This window comes from Carlito syrichta, unplaced genomic scaffold (genome assembly GCF_000164805.1).
Source record: "Carlito syrichta isolate Samal-C Ts95f unplaced genomic scaffold, Tarsius_syrichta-2.0.1 Scaffold314373, whole genome shotgun sequence".
NCBI classification, from domain to species: Eukaryota; Metazoa; Chordata; class Mammalia; order Primates; family Tarsiidae; genus Carlito; species Carlito syrichta.
Window position 1 is genome coordinate 57,901 of NW_007258469.1, and position 21,030 is coordinate 78,930.

General features: G+C 35.3%; 1 protein-coding gene across 2 annotated transcripts in view; it reads left to right on the forward strand.

The window, feature by feature from the left end:
- CCDC50 (coiled-coil domain containing 50) overlaps positions 1 to 21,030 on the forward strand; it is a 75,438-nt gene that overhangs the window by 42,633 nt on the left and 11,775 nt on the right. The window contains exons 4-6 of one of the 2 annotated variants that reach the window (XM_008071561.2): positions 1,376 to 1,466; positions 10,042 to 10,159; positions 14,892 to 15,410. In XM_008071561.2, coding sequence (XP_008069752.1) covers positions 1,376 to 1,466; positions 10,042 to 10,159; positions 14,892 to 15,410 — 728 coding nt within the window. The remainder of the gene's footprint in view (positions 1 to 1,375; positions 1,467 to 10,041; positions 10,160 to 14,891; positions 15,411 to 21,030) is intronic. The other variant, XM_008071562.2, reaches the window with a different exon arrangement.

Sequence of the window (21,030 nt, forward strand, 5' to 3'; positions counted from 1 at the left end):
TAATTCTAAAAAAAAAGAGTCTACATCTCCATATTTCCAAACATGTTAAAAGTAGCAAACAAGAATAATTTTCATCTTTTTACTTTTGTTAGAATATTTAGATTTCAGTTCATTCCTCTAAAGAATTTGGTGTCTTCTTCCTACTCTCAATTCTTTTCAGTTACGAAAAGACTGCCATTAAACATGGAATATACAGCCAAGTTTGAGACCCATTGAGTATTTTAAGTTCAGTTGACAGTGGAAGAATGAGAAGACATATAAGCTTAGCAGATAAACTATATGTACAAATCACAATTGCAATTTAATTCCAACATCTTTTTAGATAGTCAACTCTAAGCACATTTTTGTGTATCCTTTCTAACAGCTTTGTATAAAAGATTGACTCCCCAGAGCTGTCACTTTCAGGAATTTTAAGCTGCCTGTTGATTTTTCTTGAAACTTGAAACCAAAAGACTTTTCCACTTAAGGGATGAATTTTGTAGCCATTTGTTTTTTTCTGTGGGAACTGCTGCTTTAAAGGTGCTGTTTTTAAGGGTTCCTTTCTCCTACCAAGATGATTTCCCTTATTTCTCCTGCCAAAATATACTGTGAGTTTCTGAGGGCAGAATGAAAATTTACTCATTTTTGTGTCCTTGGTGCTTGACCCACTGAAGGTATCATTTAAATTTCATTGAATGCATGAATGCAAAAAACAAACACCCATACAAATAAACAAAACTTCCCAAAACTGTGGTAGCAGCAGTATTATAACACTTGGTTGTAATACTGGCATCAGCTAGAGAGGCTTCTACTGGAAAACAAAGCTGGGAAATATACACTGATTTTTTTCCCCTATTTTTAAGTGTAATTTTTTTATTGTTCATTATTGAAACAGAAAAAATACAGATAATTAATTAAAGTATTTAACAAATTATTTTAAAGTCATACCAACCACCTCTAGGTGACTACAGTATTATTGACATTTTAGTGAGTTTGCTCCTAGACTTTCTGTACACTCTCAGTTTGGGTATTTGTGGACATTAATCTCATAGACCATGTCTCCTTTGTAGAATCTTGAGAAAACATGCTTGTGTTTCTGAGGAGTGGCCAGTAGGTTGAAGTGATAGGGAAGTATAGAAGAAGAGTGGAGCTTTTCATTATAGTGTGTGGGGATTATATTTCACTTCTGCCATGTATTTTCTTTGTGATCTTAACTTTCTGGGCTTATTTTCTCATCTCTAAAATGCGACAGTATTAACTTCTTTGCATCTTTAGCTTAAGGATTAACTGAGGTAAAAATATGCCTATCTCATAGTGAGTATTCAATAAATAGTATTTATTATGTTTAGGAAATACTTTTTATTTTATTCATGTCGTTTTCACCTTTACTTTTTAGTGAACAACAGGACTGTGAAATTGCTCAGGAAATTCAGGAGAAGCTGGCTATTGAGGCAGAGAGACGACGCATTCAGGAGAAGAAGGATGAGGTACAACTAGTTAATACCCCTCCTCTCTATGGAGAAAGGGGTGCTCAGCTTTGGTGCAAATGCTTTTTGTATTCACGGGCTCAATAAAGGGTTGCAGGATGGGCAGTGGAATGCTCCTTATTTGGGATGCAGTAGTTCTAGCATTGTTCATGGACCACTATTTATTACCTCTTCATTACTTTCATAAGTGGTAAAGTCTTGAGAGATGAAAATGGATAATTTGACATAAGGTGGAAATTAGTTTCCTAGGACTGCTGTGACAAATTATCACAGACTTGGCTTAACAAAACAGAAATTTATTCTCTCATAGTTCTGGAGGCTAGAAACAGAAAATCAAGGTGTTAGCCAGGGTAATGCTACCTCTTGGGATGAATTATCCTTGCCTTTTTCTAGCTCCTGATGACTCTTGGCAATCTATAACATCTCTTAACATGTAGCTGCATCACTTCAGTCTCTGCCTACTTTGTCACGTAGCCCTGTATCTTTGTGTTCTCTTTCTTTTTATAAGGATACCAGTCATTGAATTGAGGACCCACCCTAATTCAGTATGTTGTCAATTTAACTGATTATACTTGCAAAGACCCTATTTCCAGATAAGGTTACATTCTGAGGTTTGAATAGAAATGAATTTTTGAGGGACACTGTTTAGTTCACTACATGGTGTCTGTCCCTGGGTTGTTCTTGCAACATTAGAGGGAGCAGACCTTTAGCCGAGTCTGAACAGGAGGCAGGGCGTAGTCCTTGGAAAAGGACAGGAACTGGTGTTCTTCCCTCTTTTACTTCATGGTTTCCCTTTGTTATGGTCTGTTGACTCAAAAAAAGTATCAGTTTGATTCTAATATTGCTAATAGTAATATTGTTTGGTTTGTGAGAAGACTTGAATTTACATTTAACTGTTATTTGCTTTTGTGTTATCTTTTCAGCTTCTTTCAGACAGTTCATTTTATTTTATATCAGTTCTTTGTCTACCTCTTTTCACATTATTACAGTTTTTGACTATTGTCTTGATATAAGAGAATGATTTATCCTTTTTAATAGCCGGATGACCATATCATTTGCTGTGTACCCAGAAACACTTTTGAAGGTTAAAGGGAATCCTGTTAATTACATAAACTGGGACTGTGCTAGGCAAACCCCAACTTAGGATCACTCTACTAAATAGATACAATTAGGGTCATCAGTAAACTAGCCTGCATATACTGCTATTCCTATCAAGCCACCTTTGTTCCTATAAGACTTCTTGTTCAGTGACAGATGGTTGAGAGGCACCTGGTATGAGTGTATTTAGTTGTTTCTTCAAGAAACAGATCATGGTTATGTGGTAATCAGAACTGCAAGTAAGAATTAGGGATTATTTTTGAACCTTTCTATCAACACAGGCGACTCTTTCTTATTACATAATGTGTTGTCTCTCTATAGTAGATGCTTTGAGGATGATACTAGAAACTGAAAGAAGTGATTATATTTTTAGACAGGAAAGCTTCTATTTTAAAAACAACAGAGTAATGAACTTGGCTTCTTATAAATGCTACTGGTGTCCTGTGGTCTTTTTTTCCCTTCTATTTAGGGAAAAGCAGGGTAGAAAGAGAAACCAGTACACTTTATTTTAGGCATGTAGACTCTAAAAAAAATCACAATAAGTAATCTCATGATGATACTTTATAAAGTAAGCAATATAGTAATTTACTTCATTTTTTAGATGTGGAAATTAAGTACTGAAGAAGTAAGTGACTGGTCTCAAGTTATAATTAGTTTCCAGAGAAATGTTTGTACAATTTAGGTCTTCTGATTCACTGCTACTGACTTAGATATACTGTGGCACAACAAAATCCTTGGAATTTGGAGTTAGACTGACCTGGGTTTGGAGTCTATCTCATTAGCTAACTTTTAGCTGTGTGACTTTGAGCATCTCACTTAACCATGTGGCACTTCAGGTTTCAAATTGGGCAACTCATGATAGTTTTACTTACCCTAAAAGGCTGATGTGAGGCTTAAAGGAGATCATATATATGGATGAGGCATCTGGTATATATTAAAGTCATAATTGCTCTTTCCTTTTTGCTTTTTCTTGTCATATGTTTTTCCCGCAATTCTGCCCCTTATAGAAATGTTGATTTATTTTTTAGAGAGAGAGGTGCTATATTAGAAAAGCAAAAATAAACAGGCATAGGTGTGCTCTAATATGGTGTAATTTGAGATGTCTTCAAATGCTTACTTGCCCTTGCAGACTTCTCATAAGTTTGCCCTCCATTACTATTGGACCTACTAAAATGTCCTCCCTTCCCCAGTAGAGTGGAAAAGTTAAATGATAGATCTGTCGTGGAGGCTTAGTGACTAGACTAAGGCTAACCTTTAAAAACTTTATTCATACTTACGACTTTTCAACTTATCCCTAAGACTAGAAGATTGCTACTGTGCTGAGACATCCTTTTAAGTAGAAAAATGTGACTTATAGCTTACAAGTATGTTCTTAATAGTAAATTAACAAAATTTTCATAAGTAAATTTTGTCATTGAAGGATGTATGAAAATGCTTGTTTATTTTAGTCCATGGAAACAGGGTGCCTGAAAGACAGAGGAAATGAAGACAGAGTAGTGTTAATTCTTCTGGTCAGTGTTTGAGAAAGCATTGCCTGGTACTCATGAACTGTCCTGGTACTCATGAACTGTTCGTTGTTGTTGTTGTTGTTGTTGTTGTTGTTTTCCCCTCTCTTGCTCTATGGTCTTCAGCTTCTTTGTAGAGTGTGCTCAAGTTAATAAGTTCTTGTTCAGCAGCAGGGTTGTGGAAAATTCCTCTCTGGATTTTTACCCAAATCTCTTCTAGAGGTTTTAATGAAGTAAGTGAATCTTTTTTAGAGATTTTTGGGGTCAACTCCTGTGGGTTGTTTATAACCCCACAAAATATTCAAATGTTTAGACCAAGACCTCTTTCTCTTTGGGACAGAGATCGTTTTCTGGATAACATTTGTGCATGAGAAGTAATGGGATTATACAACTTTGTGTGGTTCAATTAGCATTTCTAGTTTTTCATGGTATAATTTTATTGTGTTTGTTAACAGAGCAGAGGTGTAAGTAAAGTAGCATTTCCATTTAGGGAGACAAATATGGAAAGTTTAAAAAAGAAAGAAAAAAAGGTTGTCATCTTCTTACTAGCAGTATGAACTCCTCTCCTTCCCTCCTCTGCTGCTGCTTCTCTCCCCATCTTACTGTGCATGCTCCTGCATACTCTCTTCTCTTGTGTTTACTTGATCTCGCTCACTCTTCTGTTTCTTTTTTGGTTTTTTTGTTAACTCTTTTATGTAGTGTACATAGTAGTTGAACTCTAGGCTTCATGTTGAAGAGGCTTGTAGTCTTTGGGTATTCTGGACTATATGAGTTTGTGATTAATAAAAGTTGTTTAATTCCATTGGAATCTTTCTCTTCAGTCACAGCATAAGCATTTGTCAGTGTTGTTTAATAAAGCCACAGGATGTGTGTTCAGTTGATTTAACTTAAGTTATTCTTGAATAAAACTCTGGGAGTGTGTATGTGTGACTACATATAGACATGTATATATATGGATATGTGTTTGAAACCTAGTTTTAAGTATATGTGAATGTGTAACTATTTTAGAAGAAAAAAAATTTTTTTTAAGTAAACAGTAGCCTGGCCAAACATGTCATGAAAAGTTTGTGGCCCTAGTCCAACAATTTGAAGCCATTAATAATATGAACTGTTCAGAAATAAATTTAGTAACCAATTTACTTTTTTAAAAAATGTAGCCTGGCTCGGTGGCTCAGCCTGTAATCCTGTGCCTTTGGGAGGCTGAGGTGAGTGGATTGCCTGAGCCCGCGGATTCGAGACCCGCCTGGCCAGCAAGACCTCATCTCTACAATAAATCAAAAAATCAGCCGGGCGTGGTAGCGCATGCCTGTAGTTCCGGCTACTTGGAAGGCTGAGGCGGAAGGATTGCCGGAGCCCAGCAGGTCGAGGCTGCGGTGGCCTGGAGTGGCCACTGCACTCCAGTCTGGGTGACAAAGTGAGACTAGACTCCAACTCAAAAAAAAAAAAAAAAAAAAAAAAAATCTAATGTGAAACTTAAGGTGATTAGGATTTTATGTTCTAAAAGAATATTTATATATTCTTTGATAATATTTAGAGATTAGCTCAAATAGCAATATATTTTTAGCTATTAAATTTTTTCCTGTATTTGGTACTTTAAAAATAAGTTTTTGCATATGATCAGAAAGAGGTGGGAGGGTGACTTCTGGTTGAAAAAAATTCTTCTTCTCTCTTCCTATGCTAGTTATATTGAGGTTTTTACCCCCATGGAATTGGTTTTATAAAATAACCCTTTAAGATTATACCTGCCTTGAGAGCCTTACTGAGTTAGATATTAATATGTTAATTGCTAGTTAATAAAGAAGTTTAGCCATTTAATGGAATGTTTTCTTTTTTTTTCTTTCTAACAGTAGTTTAACAATCACATTTTTAGATCTCCTTTTGATTGTTTTTAAACTCAAGATTTCTTCATTTTGAAACCCAATAGCATTGTAGGATAAAAGTGAAAACTTTAAGGAATAAGTAATCCTCATATAAATCATATACAGATTGAGTGTACCTAACCTGAAAATCTGACATCTGAACTGTTCCAATGAGCATTTTTTTTGAGCATCATGACAATGCTTCAAAAAGTTTAAGATTTTTTAGCATTTTGTATATCATATTAAGGATGTTCAACCTGTGAACTGTAGAAATGCCTTAAGGAACCCAACACTATGTTTCAATAATTTATCATCTACTTGAGAAAGAAGTGCAGGGCTCCTCTGAGTTTCATTGCACATTGTTTACATTAATGCTTCTCTTAGAGCCCCCATCTTTTTTTTGTTTTTGAGTTGGAGTCTCACTCTGTCGCCTAGACTAGAGTGCAAGTGGCCGCTCCCGGCCACCTCAGCCTCGACCTGCTGGACTCTGGCGATCCTTCCGCCTCAGCCTTCCGAGTAGCCGGAACTACAGGCGCGAGCTACCACGTCTGGCTAATTTTTGATTTATTGTGCAGATGAGGTCTCACCAAGTTGCCCATGCGGGTCTCGAACCCGCGGGCTCAGGCATCCACTCACCTCAGCCTCCCAAAGGTGCGGGTTTACAGGCTGAGCCACTGAGCCCGTCTAGAGCCCCCATCTTTGTACGTCTTATATTATGCTAATCATTTTGCCTTTAACACTTAATAGATAAGAACTTTAGGGTTATTGACCATGTATCCCAATTCTCTGCTGGTCTCTAGCATGATGTTTGGCCCATTGAAGGGAATCAGTAAATCTGTGCTTTAATTAATATTACTTCCTTTAGCATTGTAGAGATCCTTAACTATCCCCTTCTTTATAGTCATAGTTTCAAATTTTCCAGAGTTGGATGAGTTTGGATATCAGAAAAGGAAGAGGTGAGATACAATGGTAAATTCCCATTTGAATAAATGTGTTCACTAGGAAGTCTTTTATGGCACAGAGTTATTTTTACATATTATCCCAAAGTAAACCTACCTGATTAATTGAAAAATAGGTGAAAATAACTTTAAAAGGGTTTAGAGTTCTTTTAGATTTATTTTCCCAAGTTGTGGTATATAGAACATTAATTCTGTAAAGTTTTTTTTTATTTTTTTTTGGTTTGTTTTTGTTTTTTGTTTTTTTTTAAGTGTAAAAAGAGGTTCTGTTATAAAATAAATTTGAAATCCTGGATTACAGGAAGATAAGTTTTTTAATCAAAGTTTTAGAATATCCTAATATGCTTGTTAAATAATTATATATGGTACATACTTTCTGTTGAATGCTGGGTTTTTTGGAAAACCTTTTGAGTGTTCTCAGGAACAGAGCTTGGAAAGTGCTGTTCTAGACTGACTGTTAATGGGAAGGAAGCTGAGGACCAAAGATGTTATTTATTATCAAAGGTGACTAAGCTGGTTAGCTGCATCCAAGTACTATGACTAATAATTGCCATCTTTAGCTTGTATTCAGGGTAAATTACTTTATGTAGAAATCACCTAGCTGAATTCATTGCATAGTAATGTTGGAGAGCAGGGAAGAGAATTGACTTCTAAGCACCAGGTGTAAAATAGTAGCAGTTTTCCACTGAATCTTTTTTCTTTCCTTAAGCCTGGCATACCTTTTCTTCTCACCCAGATAGAAGCTTATCCCCAAAAGAACTGAGAGCTTAGAAGAGCAAAAAGGTTTGGATATTAAGATACATGATACATTATGATTATTACCGTTTTTCTACTTGATTAAAGGTACTTCCATTGACTAGCTAATGCATTATAAAGAAGGAACATAATTCTTGTTTCTCTCCTGGTTCTTTGGGAGAGCAGCTTATTATTATGTGTTCATTAGAACTAAATCCAATAGTAGGAAAGTAATATGAGTCCTTGAAGTATAGTTTAATAATTTCTACTAGCACTTGGGCCTGATAATTTTTCTTTTTTTTTTTTTCTCAGTTGTAGTAGGCAAATTTTTTTGTTTACTTAGGAAAATATAGTGTTGGCTGCTTAGTAAACATGACAGCTTAGGGAAGTGTTTAAATTTGTTTCCACTTCTGTGGTAAATAGTATAGGAACTGGTGAAATTCTTTTGTAACAAATAATAGGTTTTAGAGAACAAGCTATCTCTTCTACCCCTGTGTTTCTTCTCAACTGATTGCTATGTTACATTGTAAGGCATCAAAGGTAATAAACCTGGCACAGAGACTGGTACCTGGTAAACACAAATTTATTAAAATGATGAATTAAGGCATCAAAGACTTTTGACCTTAAGACTGAATAGTTCAAACTTTCCATTTTACAGATATAGAATTGAAGTCCAAAAACATTTATATTAGTAGCTACTATTTTTCTCTCGAGTTTACTTTAAAGCATTTCTATCTTAAACTGGAAGGGAAAAGAGATCCGTTTTAACTTTCAGATTTAGGAAATGGCTTTTCATTAAAGTCTTAGAAATTCAGATTTCTGTTCATAAAAAGTATACTTGTGTTAAGTATGATTGTATCCTTTACATCTCATTATGAGTCACAGCATTTTCTAGTGTCATGCTATAGGGCCTGACACTATAGCATGGTCCTTTACATAGCATATTTATATAAATATTTGTATTTATCAAATACATATAATATAAATCAGTAAAGGCAATGTATTAAATAGTTTGTTTTAAGTTTGAATTTGGCATCTATTTAACATAGAGTCAGTTTTGTAAGGTTATTCTGATAATAAAAAAACAGCTGAGCTATTAATAACTATTGATTTATACTGAGTCTCTGCATCCAACTTTTTCTGCATAGATGTGAAAAACATTTTGATTCACTCAGATGAATATTTTTTATTTACATCATTAACATTTAAATGTTTCTTATATTCCCTACAATAAATATGTAGAAGTACCTCAGACTACTGATTGTTGCTACCATTTGCACCACTGAGTATTGTTGCCATATTTGTAGGAGCCTTTATGTATCTGCTGAGAGTTATAGAATTCTCTCTTTAAAAGTGTACATGAGCAGGTAAATTTATATGCTCTTTTATAGGGCTTTCATAGAAATAATCTTTAGATTCACAGAGACTGTGAACTCTGCTACTCAAAAACTTTAGTAATCCTTCATCCTCTACTTTATAGACTCCAGATTTATTAGGATTGTAAAGAGTACCTATGTTCCAGCCCTAGACTGTTTTTCTAGGCTCACCTTTCTCTGCACCCCACATCTTATGATCTAGTTGGACTAGTGGCCATTCCTTAAGATTGGTGCCTGTTAAAATGTTTATAACTTTGCTGATGTTTTCTCTCCTCAATTTGCTTATTGAATTCAATTATTTGTTCAAAGTCTAACACAATGCAAAAGTTTTGCACTAGTTTCTTTAAGCAAAAATAATATTACCTCTTTTGTACTTCCATAGACATTTTAACCCTTTTTTATTTTAACCCTTAGTGCAGTTACTTGTAAACACTTTTGTTTTTATAAGGGATGATAATCTTTTGGGAAACAAGGTTGGAATGGTAATTATCACTCTGTTCTTCATGGTGCCTTGCAAATGGTAACTGCTGAAAATTTGCCTGGGTATTTAACAGGTGGGGGACAGGAAGAAGATTGTTTTCTTTTTCAGTTAAGACTGTGGTACACTAATGCAAAGCTAAATCAGAGTCACCCGAAGAATTATTTTTCAGAGTTTTAAATCATAAACGATAATTTATAAAGTTTTATAGATTACTGCATCCTTTCCTATCCAGACTTACTGAATCATCAGCTTGGAGAAAAGGCCCACAGATGTGTATTTTTAAAAATGTATCATATAACCAGCTTTAGGAAGTCCTGAGGTTTGAAGGTGTTTATATTGCATCAGATTCAAATTTCATTAAAAAATAAATCTGTCTGACTCATCTAGATCATGTGCCTCTCCTGTTGAGCAGTCATATGTGGCATTTGGATAGCAAGAAATTAATGCCAGGAAGTCTGCAGCCGTGGATGGAGCACATAGAAAATTGGCCATGGAATGTCACACTGCACTTTCTGGAGTTTGATAGGTTGCTGGTTGTGTTTATTTTTATTCCTTCTCTTTGCAGGACATAGCTCGTCTTTTGCAAGAAAAGGAGTTGCAGGAAGAGAAAAAGAGAAAGAAACACATTCCAGAGTTCTCTGGAGCCAATGCTTATGAAGATAGTTACTATTATGAAGATGGAGGTAACAATGCCTGCTACATCATGATCTATTCTATCCTTAGACTCAACCATAAAACACCCCTTTAGTTTTATTGGTAAAGTGACCTTAGGTACCTGGGAATGTTTATTTTATCTTCAGGTACTGGTACATTTAGATTTGTGTCAGGATTCTATTTGAATCTAATGAATTTATCTGTTCCATAGTTGGACAATGGGAACCATTTTTATGATTGTTAAAATTTGAATGTGGTTTTATAAGAATTGGCATGCCCTCTTTGGTGCTGTAGTGACTTGGAATGCTGTATTACATTCCAAGTAATTAAAGTGGGTGTGGAAAATTGCGGATGAGTCTCTGGACTTAATATTTTTCAAGGAAGTCTGGGAAGTACTGTTTGAAGCAGGAAAGTGGTGTGAATAAAGGAGATATACCGTGTATCCGTTGGGTAACAAAGCTTTTTTTCTATGCCTTCTTCTTTTTTAAATAGGCCAATGGCTTAACCTGCTGATTACCAACAGTATTAAATTTTAAGAGTCAATGTGCAGTATTTGCTTTTGGTGGTTTCTTTGCTATTTGATTACCATTTTTGTGGGAGGGAAGTCCCTCAGAGTTTCGCTTTTCTAGTACCTGCTTTTGCAGTGTGGTGATGGTGTGGTGGTGGCAGTTGTGGTGATGGTGGTGATGATGATTTTTTTTATCTCAATAATGTGTTGGGAAACGAATATTTACAAGTATCATTCAATACTTTTCAAAGATCTGTCAAAGACATTTCCTGTAGTTTCTACAATCACTATTGCAGTTTAGCTTGGAGACCATACTTAGGATAGCAAGTAAACAAAGCCTAAAGACAACTTCTAGAGAGAAAAGACTTAAGGTCAGGGATCCTAAAAGGTCCTGCAAGCCAATTATCAGCTCCTTTTTTAGAATTCAATTATAAAAGGTAAGTATGTGTTTGTTTTTGGTGAGTCGAATGAAAGCAACTCATATGGAGAAGGTAGAATTATTATAGTTTGAGTATAATCTTGCCCAGTAACATTTTTTGCTCTAAATTTACCCATAATAATCAGAACTCAGCTTTGTTGCCTATTGAATAAGAAGGTTGATTCTCTGTTACATACATAATGGATTTTCCCTCATATGTAAAATGTTCATCTCTTTTTTGATAGCTATTTTTATGCTGTTGTTTCTAATGAAATTATGCATTATGTCATTTAAAAAGAAAAATTATTGCTACATTTTGCTATACAAGGGACCAGAGGTAAGGAGTTACTTAACTTCAGCTTCAATTAAAATCTTTAAAATGTGGTCTTTTTTTGGTTTTTTTTATTTGTTTCTGTTTTTAATTTTGCTCTGGAGGCATATAATCTGTAAAAGTTTCTATTTTAAACTTCTGTGCCTATAAAAACATTAGGATGGCAAATAATTAAATATTCTAAAGTATTTATTTTTAGCCTATCTCCATTAAAGCCTTATGCTAATTTGAATTGAGACTGGAACCTGTTTGTTTTGAACAGAGTACTGTCATCCTGATTTGTATCTCTAGGGCAGTTAACAATTCATTGTTTTTTTAGGTGACATGTATGCTTGTTTTGGGGTGGGAGGAGGACTGAGGGAGTATGGAGGAATAGGAAGTAGTGTCCTTCCTGATCATGTGTGTGTAAATACTGGAGTTTCTTTTGCCTTAGCTGATCATTGCTGGAAGATTATACATTGCTGAACATGTGGTCCTTATTTATATACCTTTGAGTTAGACCAAATTGAGTTCCACAAGAACCGTATTACAATTCAGCTTTTATTTATAAAGCAGTCCTTATGTTCTTTGCAGTGGTCCTTTCCCAACACATCTTGGATATTCTTTAATTACATTTCTCTATCTTTATGAATAATTTGATTTTTGCCCTATTTGCATAGTAATCATATATATCATTACAGAAATTGCTTCTCAACTCTTATTTAACTTAAGTTTTAATCAGTCTTTTAAAATGATCATTTATAGATTTTTCACAAATTTGAAATTACCCAAAACATCTGTCAAATTTATACTAACTATTATATGGTATATATTGTTCATTAATGAATCCATGTTTTTCTTTCAGAGTCATTTTCCTGTATTACAGTTGTATTAGTGAATTTTTTTTTAAAGTCATGGTCTTTGGAGTCATAAGACCATGATTTAAGATCTCTCTCTTCCTTAGAATATTTGTAATTTTAATGAAGTTATCTACTGTAATTTCTCTAATCTTTTTTTTTTTAAATCTGGAAAACAAATCCTTCACATAGATGTTGAGAAGATCAAATAATGCAACTTGGCAAAGGACTTTTAAACTCAAAGTACTATTGTTTATATATACCCGTATATGTATATATCAATTATACGTGTATATAATATAGTACTTTGTAGACTAAACAGATTATCTGATTTTGAGAGATAAGCATGGAGGCACATATGAACTATAGATATATATGTATATGTGTGTATGTATGTGTGTGTGTGTGTGTATTCACACACACACACACATACATGTATATAAGTATTGGCAATGAAAGAGTTAATTATATTTGCCAAATAACTTGTTCTCAAGAAACTAAGTCTCATTCCTCAACTAGAAAGGGCTTTAAAGGATTCAAACAAGAATTTCTCTTTTCTTTCCCAGATTTAAATCTATCACAACTGGTGTACTAGAGAATATTTTGTTGTTGTTGTTTTGTTTTCAGTCAACTCTGTGAGAATGTAGTAACAACTCTATAATAATTCCTGCAACACCTTTCCCTGAAGTAAAATTACTAATAACAGTTTACTGTTTGGAAATAATTTTTTTTTTTTTTTTTGAGTTGGAGTCTCACTCTGTCGCCCAGACTGGAGTGCAGTGGCCGCTACCAGCCACCGCAGCCTCGACCTGCTGGACTCTGGCAATCCTTCTGCCTCAGCCTTCCAAGTAGCTGGAATTACAGGCGCGCGCTACCATGCCCAGCTAATTTTTTGATTTATTGTAGAGATGAGGTCTCACCTGCCCAGGCGGGTCTTGAACCCGCGGGCTCAGGCAATCCACTCACCTCAGCCTCCCAAAGGCACGGGATTACAGGCTGAGCCACTGAGCCCAGCTCAGAATTTTTTTTTTAAAAGACGAATGTAGCCTCACAAATTCATCTCAAAACATAACCTTTCTTGTTTTTGAGGGGCTTAAAAGGGCAGAAAGTTAACACTGTAAAACTATTGTGTCCTGAATATGGTCATCATTTAAGTAGCTGGTCAGTATTATATTAATGTAAAGCAGTAGTAAATAGATTCTTTTTCAGATGTCAAGATAGGTTTAAAATAATAGGTTGGTTAAAAGAGCAGATGCTTTTTCTGTAATCACAGAGAATAATTGTTCTCTGTTACTTTTGATCTTTATGTAAAATATAACCATAAAATTTGAAGATAAATACTTTTACAGACTCCTGAAAAGACAATTTTTTAATCTAGATTTATCTTTGAAGCAATTTTATTTTCTTCTCAAAAGCTCGAGGAAACAATTTGAGGTCTTTGAGTAGAAACTTATAGCATCAATGGTGCATTTAGCACATATTTCCTTCTTGCTCTATTCCTTCATTAGATTAACAATATCAAATGAAACAAACAGTAAAACAAACAAGAAAAGACTAAGAAAGCATATAGTCCTTTGTTTCCTCTACCTCTCATCAAATTACGGTAGCTGTTTCAAATGCAATTCAGCAAGTGGTTAATTCCAGCAGAGAATCTTAGCTATCTTAACAATTTTCCCTAGAATGAGGATTTCTTGATATTATTTCTAAAATGTGGTGAAAATTTTAGAAAATATTAAATCAGCGTATTTTTGCAGTTTGCTGCCTTTTTTTCACAGTATGCTTGTGCCTGAATGATATCTGATAAGAGCACCAGCTATGTACTGTTTTTGAAGTCTGTGTTAAATTTGGGGATTTACCTATTTCTCACATACTATATTTTTATACAAAGAATATACTGTCCTAAAGATTTTTGAAATGTATTTAAAAAGTAACTTTTAAAAATATATTCCATTAAGCCCTTTAACAATTTTTTTTTGTCCTCCAAGCTTCCACTAAGCTTGAGAAGGAATATTCAATGATAACAAGGTCATTCATTCACTTAAAATTTTCCTCTACTCCATCATTTTCCACATTGACTATAATAAAGGACTATTCTCTGAAGTGCTGGTAACTTTTGCTTTGACCTCATAAAGGGGGTGGATAGTGTAATACGAAGTCTTTGGATTATTTTTCTGAACTAAGCAGAACTAACAACATTGTGATACAGCTTCATTGACATATCCAATAAGAATATTTGGAAGCGTCTGACTGAAATCACAAAGTTTAATTTTTTTTCTGTTTTACAAATCTATTTTTTACTTTATATTAGTTTCAAATTGGTTTTATAAGTCAAATTTAATGTTTGATGGCTATTGTTTTTGTTATTGGCAAATATTAAAGTACTCTGATAATTCTGCCTTATCATGATCAAGTTCTTCCTTCAGATTTAAGTTATTTTTCTTAATTTTAGGGTTTAACCTTTTTGGCTATATACCCCAAATCCTTCATGTATGCATGGACCTTTTAGTAAAAGGTCATCCCTCTTCTCAATTTGTTAAGTTGAAAAACAGTTTTCTCCTTTTTTAAAGTAAGTTAAACTTGGGCATGGACTCTCCCCTGTGTAATGAGTTTATACTCTCATTAAGTTAACCTGCATTTTTATTTTTCACATCCCTTCACCTCCACTCAGACCAGCCAAGGTCAAGGAGGGCCAGGGAATTGGGTTCTGGATTCTCGCGGACTTGTAAACTCCAAAGTGATGGAAAGACTGTGAAGCAGAGGAAGGAGAAACCAAAACATCCGCTGGAGAACTTGGAAGAGCATTGTTCATCAAAGAGATCTTTGTCATCCTCTAGCTGGGGCAAAGTGAGGGATGATCCCCAAATTAACAGTGAGCAGCATGAAAGGAAACAGGCTGCTCAGGAGAGGCTTCGGAGGCCTCCACTACCCAAGATCAGTGGTGAGGTGTTTCTGAGCACTGAATTTGATGACTGGAAGGCAAAGAGTAGCCATCATACTCGGAATCTGGAAAAACAGTTTCACCATCAAGACAGACTTTCAGCCAAGTCCTCACAGAAAGCAGGGCTTCATTGCAAGGAAGCTGTGTATGGGAGGGACCATGGGCAAGGTGAGCACAAAGAAAGGAAGCACAGGCCCAGGACTCCTCCCTTCTCAGAGAGTGAGGAGCAGCTCAACCTCCATGATCCAGGTAATAGAGGACAGTTTCATTGGAAGTCCAAACAAACCAGTGTATTTAATAAGCAACTTTTCTTTCTTTCCAGTTTGTGCTCATTGCTGTGAAATCCTAGAGCTAGTATTATAAAGGATATATAATTAATCTCGGGTTTGTAGAAAACAGGAAAATATTTGTACCTTTTTTCCTTCTTTGAGAATGCACTGATTCCTTGGCAGATTCTTCTAGGCCCAGGTTTCATTGGAGGTGCCCATCCCAGAAACAGTTCTTCATTTGCCAAGACCATATATCAGAGATTTCGATACCCAGTCAAAGCACCTGAGTTTCTGGTTTTACTTCAGTGAACTCAGAAGATGTGATAATACTGCCTTTATAGTATTTACCTAACTGAAAGGCCAGTAGAGCTGGAAGTACTAGATTTTTTAGACCGTATATGTATCATTTGTAAAAATGAGGGGTTGAATTGGCAACCTTTCAAGACAATGTTTTTTAAATAATGAACCTTTGTCCATTTTCTTGGTAATAAGCTGTGTACTAAAAATGCATATTTCTGAGTTTTACATATATTATCATCTCTGGAGTGAGGCCTGGCAATTTGGGCATGTTTTATACCTGGAGGTGATACTTATAAACTTAAAGTTTAAAAATCATTCCATGAGTTATTTATTATGCTCTAACTTTCTCCACCTCTAACTCGATAGCTGGTGTTCTAAAGTGCCAATACAGGTAAGTTCTTGGCACCTGTATAAGAATGAGGTGAATATTTGAGGTAAACCTTAAACTTCTGGCATCCTTGTTACTTAACTCTGAAATCCAACATTGACACAGTAATGACTTTCTCTGTTTTCTAGAAACTACTAAGGTGAATTTTTCCATGTGGTGGTAGCACTTGAAGTCATGGTACCACACTATCTGGTATTATAGTAGACCATATTAATATTCCTGATTCCTTTTTACTTTTGCTGAAGTTTTACAGAGATGGAAGAGTTGCTGGGAAAGGAGTACCAAAGAGGCACCTGTTCTTTTTTCTTCTTTGTTGTGGCCCAGTCGAGCTCTACTTGTATTCTGGAAACTGGTTTCTAGGTTGAAGATTCAGGTTGACTCAGTTGATTTTTCCTATCATAGTCTCTCTTATTAAAGGCCTTGGTTTTAAAGAAAATTAAAATTCAGTTCAGCAAGCCATATAAAGTATTTACTATAAGCATTATTTCCTTAGGTTTTATGCATAGAACTGAGCCTCAGAGGGTTAATATTCAAGCCAAAAGGATGGATATGTAAACACTTAAAATTAAATACACTTGGTTAGGGAGACATGAACAAAGAGCTGTGGAAAAGGAGAGGAGAGAGTGATATAAGCTGTAAGCTATTTGGAGTAGGTTTATGAAAGTTTTACTATATCCAGGTTCAGAAAGAGATTTTGGAGTTTGAGATGTGGAGGAGTATGAGGGAAGAATGGTGATTACACTGACCTCTGCATTTCTGATTTGGTGAATCTGACATTGTAAGTGAATTCTGAGGGCTGGTTAAACTTTATGCTTTTAGTTATGCTCCAGGGTATTTTAAACAGGCTTGGGAGGCATGAAACTAAACACTGACTCACAGGCTCCACTACTAGAGTTGCAAATGTTTTATTCTATTTTGCCAGCACAAGGATTTAAAAAACAATGTTGCTAGGCAGATATTAAAATGGCTACAAGGTGAGCTGCTTAGTGTCTGTTATTTTTTATTCAGCTGAATTTTTCCACCCCCTGGAATAGTTCACAGAATTACATTACATATAATTGCTGGGTACTGGTATCTATTCTTTCTGTCATAAAAGCACAATTCTTAAAGTTTTAGCACAGGTCAAAGTTTTATTTTAACTTAATGAAGAAACTAGCAGAATAGCAAAGAGCTGTTAGTTAAGAGCATTTGCAGAAGAGCATTTATACAATCAGTGTAAAAAATGTGAAGTAAAAATGCTAAATTAAATATAAGATTGGTTTACTTTCTATAGGACAAGGAAATGATATCTAAAATCTAACCTTTAGAGTAACTTCTCTATTGGACTATAAATTTTTAACAGCTTACCATTTTCTACAGGTTAAACTTCCATCCTTCCATGGCTGTAAAATATCTGTACTTTCTGCTGTGAAATGTTAGTCAAATATACTATGATATTCCTAAGTGTCCTATGCATATTACAAAATTATGTTGCATGATATAAAAAAGTATCCATCATCATTTACCTTATTCCAAGCTCAGAATGAATTTATCGTGAATAATAGTACTTTAAAAAAAATTTGTTCTACTACGGTTCATTTAAGGGGAAAATTTTATTTACATGCATTTAGGGAAGTTCTTATATTCTCAAACTGGAGGATAAACAGAAAAAGACAAGGAAGAATTTATAAAGAAATACAGCCAGGCTTGGTGGCTCAGCCTGTAATCCCGCTCTTTGGGAGGCTGAGGTGAGTGGAGTGCCTGAGCCCACGGGTTTGAGACCCGCCTGGGCAACTTGGCGAGACCTCATCTCTACAGTAAATCAAAAAATTAGCCGGGCGTGGTAGCACATGCCTGTAATTCCAGCTACTCGGAAGGCTGAGGCAGAAGGATTGCTGGAGCCCAGCAGGTCGAGGCTGCAGTAGCTGGGAGCAGCCACTGCACTCCAGTCTGGGCGACAGAGTGAGATTCCAACTCAAAAAAAAAAAAAAAAAAAAGAAAAAGAAAATATGTGTTGGGAGCCAGCCTTGTGGAGGCCCACCTGATTGACAGGGTCCTGGTGGGCCGAAGACCCCTGGCCACAGGGTGAGCCCGGGAAGCTGGGGCCCTTCTGTCTTCCACCTTTGCTGTTTGGTACCACCAAAGAATTCTGTGCAGTCATGGAAGAAGAAAATGGCATGTTTATGTGAAGTACTCACAGCTAACCTGGAATTGTCATGGTTTATTTTTCCATTTCCCACTATGCCATTTGGCCTTTTCTAACATAAGCAAGGGTTAAACTCTGAAGCACATCAAGAATGCTTTCTTTCACTTGGTTATAAGTTACTAGATATTGCTTAAGTAATAAATGATATAAGTATATTCACTCCTTATTTGATTTAGGATTATACAGTTTAGTGTTTAGACATAAGGTTTTTTAAAAACACAAGTTTATAGTAAGTTCATTATGAATTCATTATAAGTTCTAACACTTATCTAGGAGTTATGTAGGTGATTTATAACACTGTTTTCACAGACTTAGGATAAAGATTAATCATAAAGGTTTTTACTTAATTCTATAGTTAAGGTTTTAAGTAAATGTTTATAGTGTGGGTTTTCACTAAATTCATAATATATTAATTAGATACTATTATGATAAATTAACTAAATACAAAAAGGAAACTTGAGGGCCTAAAAAACATCACTAAAAACTTCTTTTGAGTTCTCCTTAAAAACAAACACTGCAGGATAAGAAAAAAATAACGAAGACACCTGGACAAAAAAGGGGTCCAGCCCCTACAAATATGACTCAACTAATTTTTTGAAAGCTAGTTTTTAGATTTTGTTTAGGCTGCCAAGATGGGGAAACCAGTTACCACCTTCAGTTAACTGTTTTAAAAAAAACTTTTAAACACCTCTGTAGAATCTGTAATGACAGCCTTATATTTCACTATCTGTGATTCCTTCTTATACATGCTTAGAAAAACTCTTGTCAACTCATATACAGAGAACACTACAGTGTTTGGGCATCCTGCCCATCCAGAAATTCAGTATTCCAGGCTGTGAGGATTTTCTACTTAATGAGGCTTGCAAATTCCAATGATACATCAAAGGTTTAGAGAAACTGTTTATCCCCTAAATATTAGAGACTGAGAGATGCTACTCTTGTTGATAGGTTCTAATCTTATCACTCTGTCAAACCAATTGGGACTTTTCAGTTAGATATGTCTGATAGAATTTAAAACAATATGTCTGATAAAATTTCAAACAAAATATTTTCCATTCATTTCTGTGGTGTACAGTGAGAGGCATAATAGTGGGAAAAGTTTGATGTCTTGAAACCTGAGCACATCCTACTCTCTCATTTCACTGGATGGCAGAATTATAGGAGCTAGGCACGCTCAACCTCAACTAGGCTTTGGAATGATCATTGAAGTATAATTTTCTATAGATTGGAATATGATATACCAGCTTATCTTTTTGTCCACTGACCTTGCCTAAGTTTCCTATGTAATTTCATTTATTTTCTATGAAATTTGCCTTTCTAGTTATGACCAGGTTAATCCATAACTCTGAGAGGTTAATATTCCATTTATGTATGGTCTACCCTTAGCAGTATGGTACTGTTTTCTTTCTGTCCCACATCACTCAGAACTCTCTGTTAACACCAGCTCCGTTCAACCCTAGAGCTGGTATTATCTCAGTAGCTTTAGATATAATTTGAAATGGTCTGTGTAATTAAGTTCTGTTAGGTCTGAAGCTAAGAACACCAGGTTTACTAGTCTTTATTTGTGAAAAAGATGTGACTCTGGGGGTGTGTGTGTGTGTGTGTGTGTGTGTGTGTGTGTGTGTGTGTGTGTGTCTCACTGTCTCCCAGGCTGGAATGCAGTGGCATGATCATGGCTCATCCCAGCCTCAACCACCTTGGCAAATGATCCTCCCACTTCAACCTCCCAAGTCATGGAACTGCAGCTAATTTTTCTTTTTAAGTTTTTGTAGAGATGAAGTCTCACTGTGTTGCCTAGGCTGGTCTCGAACTCCTGGATTTAAGTGATCCTATGGTCTCCACTTCCCAAAGTGCTGGGATTATAGGCATGAGCCACCACACCCAGACAGATGTGGCTTTTGAATTTACTATGAAATTAGGTTGATAGCTGTATGAAGATAGGTTTCACAGAGTACTTAAATTCTCTTCATTTGCCCAGTATTTAGTTGCAATTTCTTTTCTTTTCCTTCTTTCTTTTTTTAATATCAAGTGACTCAAGTGTGGTGAGGCATTTTGATAAAAATAATTTTAATTTACAGTGATTTTAATGGACATAGTACACTAAACTAATGGTTCCAATGCAAATTGCAAACAAGAATCAACTGGAAAGACTTAAAACAAACCAACAAACCTATCCAAGACCAGGGCTTATCCAGGCTACTTAAATTAGCAAATATGTTTAACATTTTTTTAAAGTACCATCAAGTGATTCTAATATGTAACCCTGGTTGACCACTACTAGTATAAAGAGATAAACAATCAGGTTTACATTTTCTTTCTCTTCCAGTAGTCCATTTACTGAAAGTCACTGTTTCAGATAATCTTGTTCACTGCATTCAGATTTTTTTTTAATTCTGAATATAATACATGCATATTATTGAGTAAAATTGAAAAGTCAAAATTGCTTTATAGGAATAAATAGAAATAGAATCTGCAGTCATTGTGCTTTCAGTATTTCCTTTATGTTTTATCTTCCCTAAAACTTAACAGTGCCATTAAACTGATCAAAAGCTATAGGAAAGATCTAAAGTAAGTGGGTTTGTTTACCATCAGAGGAGAAGCTATGACAGGCGCACTACTTGGCTAATAGGTATTATCACAGATAAAGTTGTTTCTGTTCCCTCTAAAATAAGGTATACAGGCTGAAATAATGATTGATATTAAGGGCTTCTGAGTGTTGAACATTTT